Source organism: Galleria mellonella, unplaced genomic scaffold (assembly GCF_026898425.1).
Source record: "Galleria mellonella isolate WM207_F2 unplaced genomic scaffold, CSIRO_AGI_GalMel_v1 utg93, whole genome shotgun sequence".
Lineage (NCBI taxonomy): Eukaryota > Metazoa > Arthropoda > Insecta > Lepidoptera > Pyralidae > Galleria > Galleria mellonella.
The window spans coordinates 170,641-185,332 of NW_026442176.1; the positions used below are offsets into that span (position 1 = coordinate 170,641).

At 33.0% G+C, this 14,692-nt stretch overlaps 2 protein-coding genes across 2 annotated transcripts; both read right to left on the bottom strand.

The window, feature by feature from the left end:
• Window positions 1–1,016: 1,016 nt before the first annotated feature.
• LOC113517020 (uncharacterized) lies at window positions 1,017–8,483 on the bottom strand. Its single transcript, XM_026901536.3, has 5 exons — window positions 7,878–8,483; window positions 5,001–7,596; window positions 3,873–4,108; window positions 2,291–2,793; window positions 1,017–1,412 (listed from the first exon to the last, which is right to left on the bottom strand). Exons 2-5 carry the CDS (start codon window positions 7,589–7,591, stop codon window positions 1,080–1,082), a joined length of 3,663 nt encoding a protein of 1,220 aa, XP_026757337.2. The 5' UTR covers window positions 7,592–7,596; window positions 7,878–8,483; the 3' UTR covers window positions 1,017–1,079.
• A 1,221-nt stretch (window positions 8,484–9,704) lies between these two features.
• On the bottom strand, window positions 9,705–13,729 carry LOC113516896 (ATP synthase mitochondrial F1 complex assembly factor 2). Its single transcript, XM_026901391.3, has 6 exons — window positions 13,568–13,729; window positions 13,290–13,483; window positions 12,311–12,421; window positions 12,002–12,179; window positions 10,960–11,075; window positions 9,705–9,979 (listed from the first exon to the last, which is right to left on the bottom strand). The coding sequence occupies exons 1-6, from the start codon at window positions 13,641–13,643 to the stop codon at window positions 9,827–9,829; spliced, it is 828 nt and encodes a 275-aa protein (XP_026757192.2). The 5' UTR covers window positions 13,644–13,729; the 3' UTR covers window positions 9,705–9,826.
• Window positions 13,730–14,692: the final 963 nt, after the last annotated feature.

Sequence of the window (14,692 nt, forward strand, 5' to 3'; positions counted from 1 at the left end):
TTACAGCAGAAATATGGAACCCAGCTTTAATTGTACTATGTTATATTTTATCGTGAAAATAGTAATAGTTTTTTATTGTAGACTATATAACATCTTTGTGTACTAAATATGACTTCAGCACAAATGTAATAAAAATTAACGGGGTTATTCACACATTTTCGAGACTATTTTGCTATAGAATGTATCTATTATTTCACTTTTAAAACTTGTATCATTAATACATAATACATAAATTTACAGGGTACAGAGGAATAACACCAGTTCTCAGGAATGGCAACACATGAGGAGTATCATGCGCGAAACAGTACACTCTATTATGTCCATGGTACTGCTCACGTCTATAGGCGACGATTAACACTTTCCATCAGGTGGGCCGTCAGCTAATTTGCCATTCTAAGTTGCATAAAAAAAACATAACAAAGCCTTAAAATTATTTTTAACATTTGATTCCAAGTAAATATCAACATTATTAAGTTCAATGATGGTAGAATCATCAAATTCGTAAAATATCAAGTATTGCAAAAACTAATAAATGACTTAGGTACTTGTCAACTTGTATTCAGCATGGGTAAAAAATCCGAAATTAGTTAAAATTATTTCAAATACTTTTTAATTGTAGACCAGTATAATATTTTACCATACCGAGATAACGAAATGTCATCCATATTATGGCGTAAATCTATATATTCTTAATCAACATTGCAGCTTTCTGAATATAGTTAATGGAAATAAGAGAGACTGATTCTACCAAACGTGTATCTATATGAATGCAATTTTTCTCCAATACGCATTAGGATTTATTTATAGAAAAAGATATTGGATTTAATTCTCAGTTGGATTCAGTTGTAGAAATACAACTTTATAAAATTAGCTTGGCGGTCAATTCAGTCGATTTAGCAAAGGACCCATAACTTCTAAGTAGGTAATCTGTCAAAACAGATCGTATTCTAACTTTAATACCTACTCAATTCGGATTCGAACGAAAATAAATAAGTTTATTATCATAGATTTTATTATAAAATTATATAATATGAACACATTAAACAATTGCCTATAAAGTTTACAAAATAATTAAATAACTAATGACAATAGCCACACGATGGATGGCATCTTTTGCCATCAATACCGCAGCGGCAGCCACCACTGGTATCTCCTTTACCACCGGGACCCCAACGGCGGCCACGGGTTACCCAACAAATCTCAGTTTTGCAAGCAGAGCATTTTACCCAATCGCATCCCCATTTCTTAGTAATAATGGCACTGCACTCTGGACATTCTAGTGCTTCTCCACGGGATATTAAGGTATCTAGTAAAGCCCGAGTTCCTTCATCTGTTTGTCTTGATTCATTTCCATTTACAGCTTGTTGCAATTTATTGCGATACTGCTCACACGTTTCGCCCTCATGTATAGCCTGTAAGTAAATAGGATTGATTTCAATACATTATTTTTGTTTACGTAACTTATGAAGATACTAGTACATTTCATTTAAATCATTAGTAGACAATATGAATATACAACATAGTATATGCAATAGGGCAGCAGCGTCCCTCTTAAAACATCACCAAAAGCCAAACTGAGGTTGCCAACCTACCTACCAAGCATGGCAAATACTGCCCCCTCTCCTTATAGGGGAGGCTATATTCAGCAGTTGGCAGTTAACGATTGATACAATAAAAAAAAATGTACAAGGTGGACTTCATGTTAAGAACATTGTCTCTCAGTCAACATTTTAGGACGTGATAGAGAGCACGAATACTAAATCACATTTACATAGGTGACTATATATTTACCTAGTATAATTAGCTAACCCGGTCAATAATGTTTTGCCTCTTACCATCACTTATAAAAATTATCTATTAATTTGAAGCAAACAACACTATTTTCTCACGTTAGGTGCACACACGTAGGTCACACATGTGACACGGAATTTCTATATAAGTAATGAATACTAGATTTTGTACGAATAAATTTTGAAACAATGGAATAGATTACTTCTAAATTACCTATCTTCAGGAACACAACTATTGAAACCGCAAGTAATTTGATGTAGCAGTTTTCATGACATATTACGTGAATAACATAGAAACAGACAAAAATTCTTATAAATGTTTTGGTTTCTATTATTCTTAAAAAAAAAATATGAGATGTTTTAAACTCTTACATTTAAGACCTTAATTTTTTTTATATCCTATGTAGCAATAATGTCGAATTACAATATAATCTTGAAACGGCTAAATTTTACAGCGGAATGTTTTAAATTTAAATGTGAATATAAAGATAAATGCTTACTTGACACGGTACACAGTTATTGCTCTTGCATACTGGACAAGGAAATTTCCTCACACCGGGTTCACAAAAAGCCCAACCTGTACAATCACGAGTACGGCAATGAAATGCGTTCCGTGTTCTGCTTTCGGCTGCGGCTAATCCTCGTGCCAACCATCGCTCATATTCATCGAGCGGTACAAGGGCACGGATTTCACGTTCATGTAAAGTTCCAGGGCAACCCATAGCGGGACACGAAACAGCAGGCTCTTCACAATGCCGTATTAGATCGGCTAAACAATCCCGACAGAATGTATGTACACATTCCCGTAACACGGCTCCTCTACCGGCCAAACATTCTTCCATACATATTTGGCACTGAAAAGATTCTGTATTTGGAACAAGAGCTTGCCGTTCTAACTGTACCAACTCTGTGTACACATTGCCGGTCTTGTTCTTACTATCGTCACTTTCGCTGTTTTGTGGCGCTACTCGTCTAGGATCTGCACCAGTATTCGTCTCGATTCCTAAAACAATTATTTCTGATCAGATACTGGGGAACTATTGTAATGGAGATTACAAATGACTGTTATTTAAATAGTTAAATACCTACTGTTAAACGGTATACGCTGGCGGGGCACTAGTGAGAGATGATAGCTGAGAATTAAAGCAGGTCAGTTGCCCAATGAAAAAAAAAATGTGAAAGATTCCATGAGAATTAACCACGATGATTTCCAGGGGGAATCACGTGGAAGTCGATCTGATAGGGTACATTAATAGCAATGGGACTGTTAGACCCCATTACTAACAATCCATTTCCCCCTAATATGTTGGTACTGGTATATGTGGCCAAGAGTAGATTTCTTTTTTACGTGTATATCTTCTGTATGTAATTATTTTATGGAATGGCACTGGGGACGCGCAATTTATTCTATGGGAAGTCGTGAAACATTAAGAGAAAAATTTTAAGAAGCAAATTTTCTCACAGTAGCTTCACAATGCATATATACAAACATTTTGTATATACGCAGGAAGCTTCAAATGTTTCCTAAAAACAGCAATCTTAATAATATTAACACTAGATACAAATTCAAACTTGCTGTTCCAATGTATCGGCTAGAAAAGGTTTAATAGGTCTTTTATGGGAATTATAATTAATATATTTATATAAAATATTCATATAAAACGTATCTAAATATGTAAGTGATATTCGTGTCAAAATTTGTTGCGTAGTTTTTTTTCTTTTTAATGATGAAAATAGAATTGTAACTCTGTCTTTATTGGTATATACTAGCGGATTGCCAATCAGTAACAATAAGTGAAGATGAGGCATGAGATGATAAGGCAGGTCAGTTGACCTATCGTGACGAAGGACCTGCAGGGGTCTATTGTTAACAATGCGGGTGACCCGCCAGTGTATATATAATGCAATCGGGGTTGCTATTTCATTATCACCCTTAAAAAAACCTCATAGACTGCCATAAGAAACGATTCATTTTGATTTCGATTCAACATTTAAGGTCGCCGCTCCGTCTTGTTAGGGGGGAGGTCGTCCTACACTGCGTTTGCCTGTATGGAATGATAAGTAATATTTAAATTTACTTACCATATTCAACTAAGTATAGATAAAATGGCGCATTAAGATTGGGACCCGCCAGAGAGTTGAGAAGTGTATCGTCCTCCGTGCAGAGTGTTCGACCAATAATCCAACGCTGTAGCCGACTGGCAATTCCTAGTGACACTTCCACGTGGCGTCGTAAGTGACCCAAGCGAGCTTCTCGATTAATACGTAACTGTACAGGACCACGAGCCGTTTCTTTGTCTTCGATCAATATTGATATTCTGAAATAAAATTTATTAACAATTTTTAAAAACATAATGTTAAACGGAGTCCTTACTTAATATGATTATTTAAGTCTATCACCATCAGAGTATTTAAGGTATGGGATGGGGCACTTAGAGACATTTGGTCAAGTCCATAGATCGCCGAGCATACTAGAGTTTAAGCCTCGTTATCGTTTAAGGCTTGAACTAGTGTGTTCCACCATTCTTATTAATATAGTTTGTTACCAATGTTACCATTATCGATAAATTAAAATATATATTAAACCGTTCGATATTTAATCCACTCGCCATCTATAGGTATCTCCGAAATGTGTAATTGAAATTGATAAACCTATTCGAACTAAATTTTATTATACTGAAATGAAAATCGCAGTGAACTTGATGATAATGGAAAGTAACAACCGTCGCCTAAATGATTAATAAATACGATGGGCGATATGGGTATCGTATTATATTTCCTCCAAAAAAATTTTAAATAACTTCAGTGAATGTTTTTTGAAAACATTTTATCAAGCCAAAATTAAAATTGTGATGTTTTTTATGAGATGAGAATAAATGCGATCCTCTTAGGTAAACTATGATAATTTACCTAAATTATCTGGACGTTTTGACGAAGTTACACTGGTCTACCTTGGTTACGAGTAGACTGATGTAGCGAGTGGATAGAAAAAGCTTCTGCCTCGGAAGGGGAGACACGACTGTGTTACATCAGTCTACTCATGATCACAGCTGGTGTAGCTTGGTCGAAACGTCGAAATAATTCAAGTAAATTATTATAATTTACATTTAGCTATCGATAAATCGCGTTAATTCCCGTCTTTTATAAAACATAAACAAGTTATATTATTATGAAATATCACATAAAATGTTTAAAATATAAAATACTCACGAGACAATATTATCTCCACCTTTCTCACTCGGTTCAGTCCCAACTTTCTTAGAAGTTGATGCTTCATTATTATTTTTTTGGGATTGTATATGAAATTTATTGTCAAGAGGTGAGGAAACTTTATCTTTTTCTGGCGATATTAATTCATAATTATTTTTATTAATTGACTTTTGTACATTAATTATATTTCCTTTTGATCCTGCAGATACTGATGTTTGGGTTCCAGAGTTTATTGATTTAGATAAAGGTTGAGTGGTAGATGCTTTAACCTTTAATTCGCAAGGTTTATTATCTATTTTTGTATCACTCACAACATTTGTAGCCAATGATGTCGATGCTTCACCAAGAATTTGTGATGTAAAAGACAATACTGAACACGAAAGTCGTAATTGAGCTAGTTTTATAGCAGCCTGGGCTGCTGCATGTTCATCGCCTTTAGCAATAGATTGTTCAAGTTGATTTACTAAATCTCTTCGCCTAATGTGCTGGTTTATTTTGTCTATATTAGAGGTCGATGACGTTTCATTATTCAATAAAACGGGATTGTCTTTTGAAAAACTAGTTTCATTAAGTTGCATTTCGGATAACTCTTTCTCTTCTGCCTGTATTGACTTAATTTTGGTTTGCAATTTATTTTGAGTATTATTTTCTTTAGCAATATCTATTTTTACAAAGTTTTTTTCTTTGCTTTTAACAGATTTTTCATAATTAGACGCCAATTTCTGATTAGAAGAAGATGAGGTAGAAGGTGCATTTGAACTTGGTAGATTCATCGATATTCTATTAATTTTTGAAGTCGTATCTTTGGATATAGATTTTTCATTCGATGAAATTGATGTTGATGATGTTGTAGAACTCAACAAATTAGTCGATATTTCACTATTTTCTGTTTTTGCGTTTTCCTTGATTTTCGGTGTATTTTTTAAATGTGAGTTGAGTAAACAATTTTCGTCTAATATATTTTTTTGTAACTGTTCCTTTGAATTATCGCTACATTTTGGAATATAAACTGGATTTAATAATGATGAAATTCGTAAAGGTGTATTAAGGCTATCAGGTCTATAACCGTTAACGTTGTGAAGATGACCTTTCACTTTTGAGTCTTTATCATTATCTATTGCAACACTGTGTGAAGAAGCAGAAGCTTTAGCAACGGTTACTTCAATTTGACCTGGAGTTAGTGATTTTGCACCAGATTGTTCCACGTTATTTTTTTCGTTTTGATTTATGGGACGCGATAAACTTTGGTTCAATGGTTTATAAGAAGCATTATTTTGTTCGAGTAATGAGGATCCTATACGAAGTGTGGGAGCTTCTATAAATAAGACATTACCTTTGGATAAGGAGGATTCATCTACTGTTTTTCGAAGGTTACTCTTGGTACAAATATTAGTATTATTTAATTCATTATTAGTATCATGTTTAGGCCTTTTGGGAAGAGAATCCTTCATTTCTTTCAACATTTCTCTTAGTTTCTGTTTTTCATCACTTCCGCTTAATCGACTATTCGAAGCTGTATTTATTGGTTCGATTTGATTTTCAGTTTGAGTATAAATTGTATCATTTTTATTTTTGTTAATACTAAATTCGCTGTTCTGTTTCGAGAAACAATGTGGACAAATAGTTACAGATTTATCATGCTGTCTGGAACATGTTTTACATAACCAAATATTCGGAGCCGAATTGTGATAATCCTTAATAAGTCTGGTAATGGCGAGATTCTTATTACCTTTTAAAATATTTCTTTTAGACGATTCTATTATTTCAGCAGCTTGTTTGTCTAGTTCACTGATATTTGGTAGTATTTTTATAGCAGAAACATCTATCGCAGAATTTCTTTTTTTATTATCAAATATTTGTTTCAAAAAGCCTTTTTCTTGTTTTATTTTATTTTCTTTAGAATTTGTACCTTTCTTTATATATTTTTCCGATTTACAATCCATCGAATTATCACATGATAATGTGTTTTCATTATGTACAGTTTGTGAATTCATTTGTATATTATTATTGCAATTTTGTTTAGACCTTTCTATCAATTTCGTAGGTGGTTGTGGCGCTGGACGCTTTCGTGTTGGGCGTCGCGTCAATGATGAAACGGTAACTGATGATGCACGCACTGGAGGTGCTGGTGCACGTCGCTTGCCGGGAACATAAGCAGCACGCCGTTGCAACAATTCACTTGTTGCTCTCCGGTCTCGATCTTGTGTTTCACTATTATTCAAAACGAATCGACGTGGTGGTGGTAAACTGAAAGCGTCGTAACTGCTATTACCTTCACCTCTGTGAAGTCCGTACTTACGATGTAAAGTTAAATCTCGATCGTTCTGTCGTCTTTTATTTATTTCGCGTACTCTTTTTTTATAAGAATCAGTAGGTGGTCCAGATGGTGGAAGAATAATGGGTGATGTAGTAATACAATAATGCGCTGGTGCAAGAAATGCGAAACTAGCGGCAGTTCGGTCAGAACCAGCACTAGATAAACTCTCGCTAGACGAGCTGTGTTCGTCACGGCGAAGCCACGAAAGAAATGTCCAAAGTCCTCCAGAAAGTGGACGAGGGCGTGGTGCCTCCGTTTCAGCCTCGCCGCTCATCACCTCTGAAAACGTGTCAAAATTAGGTACTATTTAGATATATTTTTTGCCGTTTTGTTTTTGGATCGATTAAAAACTTTTCAAGTACCGAAAACTTTGATGAGAAGTAACAAACTACGTAGTGACAAATTACCGCTTGACATGGTCATCATAAAAAAGAACAAAATTGTCAAAATACCTAAGGACGATTATTTATTTTCCCAACTAACAAATGTTAGGTTTAAAAATAAGTTTCGTTATTAAATAATAATAAAAATGAATTATAATAACAAACAAAAGCACTTACATAGTGAAAAATAAAGGCGCGGCTGCAAAAGTGACATCCAAATCTAGGACATTGAGCCTCAATTCGCGCATTTACTCATGTCGTAAATAGGCTATGGTTCCAAAAGAAAATTCACTGTTTAAACTTTACAATTACGACAACCACGGACTGGGTCAAGAAATGCAAACATGTTAATACTTTGAAGTAAATAAGCTATTTAAAAATGGTTTTCATAATGAATAATCTAGCTCGCGTCAAACAAAGCGAGGTCGCGCGCAAACACTGTGGCGACGATGTCGGCGCCTGCACTCCGCCCGCCCATCTATATTTAGCGGAACTTCGCGACTCCATTTTGCTATTTTCATTTCATTCCTCTGTGTCCGACCTCTCTTCCTGCCTTTTGTATGTGGTACTTCAGTTATTTACTTTATACACGTTATTTTGATAAAATCGTCACTATCAAATTTTTAAAAATTTCTATTCGTGTATACATATTATTTGGTCACAGTTGAATTATATTGTTAGTAGACGTCATTTACTGAAGCAGACAATGTTTCTTTGTTAGTGGACTAAATAGTCATATGTAGGTATAACAAGAAAGCAATAATATACTGTTTAGACACAGCAGTTATTCCAAGGCCTCAATATTCTATATAATTACTATTTAGTAAGTATTTTGCATTCTACTCGTACATTAAAATTACTTTTTGTTAATTCAAATACTTACCTACATTATTTTACAACTATCAAGACAATACGTACTTATACCCCACAAACTATCATAGTTAATTATTGTGGAATTCGTTATGATGGGTTAATTAACCTGCTTCATGCTCACTTATCATCTCTCACTGGTGCCCCGCCCGCGTATACCGATAGTGCAGATGGGGTTAATTTTCCATTCTCGCCCATTAAAAAAAGAACCTCTACTAAGAACAAGGGAGGAAAGTTAAATGAATGAATGAAGAATGTTAGTAATGGGAATCTAAAAGCCCCATTGCTAGCAATATGTCCTATCAAGTCGACCTTCACGTAATTCCTCCTGGAAACTATCTTGTTAAATTCGTCATGATCGGCCAACTGACCTGCTTTCACAGATTAAAAAAACCCTCTACTAATAACGTGAAAGTTTGTAAAGATGTTTGTAATTTAATAACACTTAACAGCCGGTTGGATTTAGATACGTTATATTCAAACTAAACACACTTTATATACCGAGTTACGCGGGCAAAACCGCGGGATATAGATATATAAGTAGTTTTTTGATGGGTGAAAATGGCATGGTAACCCTGTTCTTATAAAACAGTTAAATTATATAATTATAAATCTAAAAAAAATACTAAGTTTGCCTCTTTGGGAGTTTGACAGTAAATTCATATTTGGAATCTAATTATGAGAGTTTATGCCTAAACTTACCAAACTGCAACTTTCAAAAGCAAGAGGAGTGATAGGTATCGAAATTACCTAGAGTTTGTCATTCTAAGTTGTATAAAAAAAAAAAAAACAAAAATGAAATGGTTTTAATCCATGAGCAATTTTCAATAATTCTGGCTGAATCAAAATACTTAAGAGTGTGTTCCACAACAAAACGTCTTGAATCGTGGCAAATATGATTGATTGATTGTGAATTGATAATCGTGGCACAATATATAAATGTAATCAAATGGTTCCCTCTAGATGTTGAGTAGTACTGCCAGAATACTTTAGTACTATTACTTGAACTATGGTTAGAATGTACCTATTGATTTATTAGATGAAATACAACATCCTCTGAATATGTCTAACTAATAAATCTTAGTTTAAATAATTTGTACAATTTATTATATTATATAGGGAGCAAATAAAAGATTTTTCTAATCTAGGTAATTTAATAACAGTCTATCTAGTGCCTAGTAAATAATGATGCCTTATTAACCACAATCAAAGAGGTCGTAGATTGAACTGCTAAATTAATAAATATATATTGATCTTCAATTCATGGCTTGTTCGCGTGCTGGAGTCTTTACAGTTGTGGAATGTTTTTCAGTAGAACATTGTACAACGAGCAGCGCAGCAGCAACACGCGAGCTCAACTCCGCTTGGTTTAACTCGTGGGCCCATGGTACACGACCCCATCGTATCAACTGTTATAAACAAAAAGGATATTTAATACAATCTTCATATAAAATATATTTTATCCTAATAACAGTAAAATGTAGAACAATAAGACGCACCAAATCGACCTCAAGTTTATACCCGACATAATACAGATGTAAAGCGCCGGCCGGGCAGGATAAATAAAATGACTAAAGAGGGAGTGGGCTGAAAGATATAATTTAACGGGGATCAATTTCTGTCCGTCGCCCTTTGTTTAATCGCGATTAGTTTTATTACACTACTAATACTGCTAATCTGAGAGCATCGTCTTATGGTGTAGAGTGCTAGGCCGCGTTCGTTACATAGAAAAAATAAATTTATGAGCCCCCCAAAACACCAATCAAAGCAAAAATCACAGCTTTTGCTTTTTTTTCAAATAAGAGTTAAATGTACAACAACAAAAAATTATAATAAAAATAAATAAATGAAGGCAAACAAATTGTCTAGCTTGATCAAAGTACCTAGGTTAGATGGAGATCGTTTCGGTAACGATCATGATGAGTTATTTCAAAAGTAGCAACCAGGCATGTTGATTGTAGCAGATAATATCTAATATATAGTTTGTTTGCAGGGTCTGTGTATAGAGATATAATTTTTGACCAATATACTATTGCGACTATATGCAGTTTTTACTATCGAAGCCTCTGTATGACTGTTTATGTTATTAACGATTTTTCTCTTTTTGTATTTTATCTCTACCTATACCAACATTCGAAATTGTTGAATAAAATCAATATTAACACGAGCAAAGCAGCGGATAAAAGGTAGTATAAAATAAAGCAGTAAAATACTACAATGATTGTTACAAACCTGCACCTTCTTTTCTTTTATTATGGAACAAAAGCACCAAATTTTAAATTATAAAATTTATTTGCTTCTCCTAAGTAATAGCTATTTTGAACTATGATACTCTTTTTCACTAGAAGCACAGATATATTTTTTGTAATTACTTATTTATTATACTAACCTGAAACTCCTCTTCTAAACGAGCAAGTAGCACTGCTTCTTTTGGTTCCAAATGTCGTTCTATACAAGCCAACATTAATAACGGCGACTTAAGTGCTTCTACTCCAAAACATATAGCTGTTTAATAAAAAATACGAAATATTATACCCGTACACTTCAGCATGGACTAGATGTGCGAGTTAGCAGTAACAAGATAACTAGCTACTTAGCTACTAGTTGCAGCAGAGAAAAAAATAGATCTGAATCTACATGTGGAGCCAGATTGCATATAAAGTAAAATTAGAGATTTCATTTGTATAAAAATAAAACAATAGTCAAGAATAGCTTTCTTTTCTTATTCATAAAAGAATGTTAAAATTAATATAGTAGTTACATTATCTAAGAACTCCTAAACATTAAAGGAAAGATTTCTGAAATTTATGAAATTATAGCCCTTTCCGGAACAAAATTAATTTCGAATTCAACATTTGTTGCAACAAAAACCAAGCATGGTTGAATCCAATATCATTTATATTGGTTTTGAATATAGATGTGACATGCAATGACAATTGAATCTATCAAACATTTGATATATTCTAAATCCCAGGTTTACAAGCGGTATCAAACCCTTAGTCTTAAGTCTTAGGAGAAATTTTGCCTCACTATGCAAATTATATCCCTTGTACAAAGAACTATACTCAGAGGAATGGTTTAATATGATGCCCACAATCACTTTCTACCATGATAGAGCTCACCATCGACAGAGTATACGCCCACACCTCAGAGCTTGAATGGCAATGCACACCAGTTTCAGAGATGTTGAGACAGATAAGTTGATGATCTCCCTGTTGAGGTTTTTCCAAGAGACTACAGCATGAGTTCTTCAAAAAAAGGAATAAAGAGGTTTCTTTAGAGTTGAAACATGCAAATAATGCCCTTGGTATTACAGACATTCATAGGAAGGTAAACACTTTCCTTCAAATAGGCCATATGCTTGTTTGCCACCTCAGTGGTATAAAAAAATTACATTTATATGTATGTATTTATACGATGTACAAATATACCATTGAGTGCTGTAAAGTCATATGAAAGGAAATGTCTAGCAAGCACAGCTCGAGTCTCTGTTGTAACAGGTGGAGGCTCCAAACCCTTGGAAATTTCTAGTTTAACTCCAAATCTCTTTTGAAACCATTCTAGTACAGGAATCCATTTTTTTTCTTGAAGTGCTCTCAACTCTTCTTCCTAGAACAATTTCCATTTGATTATTTGTGACTAAATTTTGTTAGCTGAGTACAAAAGGACAAATAATTGCTGAGATTATAACACATTGTATGGATAGATGAGTTTGATTGATGTCAGTAAATTAAACATACCTCTGAATGGAAGAGAAGTGTGTCTGTTGGAAAATAATCCAATAAATAATTAGCAATATCATGCACTGTCAGTTTTCCAGGATTATCTAATGCAGTGTTACATAAAGTTGTCTGAAAAATAATAATAATTAGATACAGTGCTAGTGACAATTTTAAATTTTTGCTGTTTTTTAACAAATATTGTTGTTTTATAGTTTAACTATATAAAAATATCAATTAACATGATTGTTTAGGTAAACTATGATATGATAAAAATAAAAGATGTAGTGTAAAAGTGTAAAATTTAATACACACTGTTGTATTAAACAATTATTGTAACACTAGTTATGCACATGATTTCATCAGAATGGTAGTTAACACTACATAAAAACTAAGTAATTTTTTTTTCACACTGACAACATCAGACATTTTCATAAAAATTTCATAAATATCATTTAAAAATATTCAACACCTACTAATTAACACTAAAGTTTTAGCTGTCTCAATAATTAATAATATTTGAGTAACAATTATTAAAAGTTATGAGTATATATTAACATACAATATAATTATATGTATTTATATTCACGTTTTAAACAAAGTTTTTTTAAAAGGCTTATTAAATAAGGAACAGCTATAAATATTTTGCTTTCATAGTGCAGGGAAATTCTTACTCTCTCCTAATCAAGGTACCAGTGGCAGACTAATGAAAAGAGGGAGAATAGGGTGGCTCGCTCTGGGCCTCTTGTCTTAGGTGGCCTCCAAATGCCTCCATTTTCCTTATTCATTTTCATATTTGATGTAGGTTTATTTAAGCTTAATTTAAATTTCACTTGCAAAATTTTATCTAAATAAATACACAAACATACACATGGGAACTGAATAAAATAGTTTGTAGCTAAGGGCCTCATTCAACTTTGTTGCCCTGGACTTCTGATAGGTTGTCTGCTACTGCAAGCTAGTAGCATAAATCTTTCCAAATTTTCACGTATTTACTCACCAAATGCATAGTAGGTTGTGCTATTGTATCTGTTTGGGCATCCCATTCAGCTGCTATGGCACGAGCGAGAGGTTCGCTATTAACCAACAATACACGACCATTCGGTGTTTTTAAACGACGCTGGTCCAAAGTTACTTCCCATTTATTTTCATTTTGTATTATACCAGTACATCGATAAAACCTTTTGCGAGTAACTAGTGAAATCAAACATTATGAGTTATGTATTGCATTATTTTATAAAAATTACATAGGTAGGTATTTATTCTAAGACTACTTACCATACCTTTGAAACCTGAAACACTTTGGACATTGAGCTTTTAGAAAATTAGTAAAGGTTGGATATATCGATAACATGATTACAAAATTAATAAGATAATGAAGTAAGGACACTATATACAAATTGATAGGTAAGTATTATTCTCCATAACATTCACAGATTAGAGAGACTATGTTTAAAGATCACATTGATTGACAGTTTAAAATCACAGATTAGGGAGACTGTGTTTAAAAGTAAGAACAATACCAAAATCAATAAGGAAACTGCCAGTAAGTCACTTTAAACTACGGTTAAAAAATAGTTACTTGAATACAATTTTTATTCAATAAATTACTTTTTAAAATAATGAAATGTACGTAAATGTATAAATAATTCAACTATATTGTATACCTGTATATATTTATTATATTTAAGGATTTTAATTTTGGACTTATTCTGGATTTAAATATATTGACACAAGTATTTGTATAAATATTAATTTGTAATAATTTATATTCATCTCGTAAATTCAAATCATTGACAATAGTTTTATTCAAAAACATAGAGTGGGTTAATGAAGGAAATTTGAGTTTTAGGTATTCGAAACTGAGGTCAAATTAATTTCTTTAGTTAACATGCACCATTACTAAGAAATAATTAACAAAAGAAAGCGTAATCAAAATTACTTCTAACAAGAGATTTGTAAAGTAAAAAGGATAATTTTAGGAGCCCCTACGACATCTAAAATTACAGACTTATTATATTATTCTTAAAGCACGATATTAGAATTTAATAAATGTTAATAATATTACAATTATAATGTAACGGATTCATTGTTTGATAAATACTACATATAAACATTTGCATACTAATAATTATGGCGAAACATACTGAACATTAAAAAACAAATTGTAACATCATATTATCTATGTTTCTGCCAAATAAATTATTTTTATTAAAACTAAGAACAAGGAATTACATGGAAGAAATGATGAAATAAAAACTGTAAATCATATGATTGCCTCCTTTCTTCTTATGCAAATATAATTAATAAAAAAGGTACGAAAGATACATCATCAGTTGCTATTTTTTTCAATTCATAATAGGCTACTACGTTGCGTTACTCCTAACGTTAACTATTTCGTTA

What these genes read in the sequence shown, in the direction of transcription:
- LOC113517020 (XM_026901536.3), bottom strand. Translation starts at nt 7,591, where the DNA reads ATGAGCGGCGAGGCTGAAACGGAGGCACCACGCCCTCGTCCACTTTCT. An exon ending in TCTATACTTAGTTGAATATG is followed by an intron (nt 2,794 to 3,872) that starts GTAAGTAAATTT and finishes TAATTGTTTTAG; the next exon opens with GAATCGAGACGAATACTGGT. An exon ending in ATAACTGTGTACCGTGTCAA is followed by an intron (nt 1,413 to 2,290) that starts GTAAGCATTTAT and finishes ATTTACTTACAG; the next exon opens with GCTATACATGAGGGCGAAAC.
- LOC113516896 (XM_026901391.3), bottom strand. Translation starts at nt 13,643, where the DNA reads ATGTTATCGATATATCCAACCTTTACTAATTTTCTAAAAGCTCAATGT. An exon ending in CACTTCTCTTCCATTCAGAG is followed by an intron (nt 12,180 to 12,310) that starts GTATGTTTAATT and finishes AAATTGTTCTAG; the next exon opens with GAAGAAGAGTTGAGAGCACT. An exon ending in GTTTAGAAGAGGAGTTTCAG is followed by an intron (nt 9,980 to 10,959) that starts GTTAGTATAATA and finishes TGTTTATAACAG; the next exon opens with TTGATACGATGGGGTCGTGT.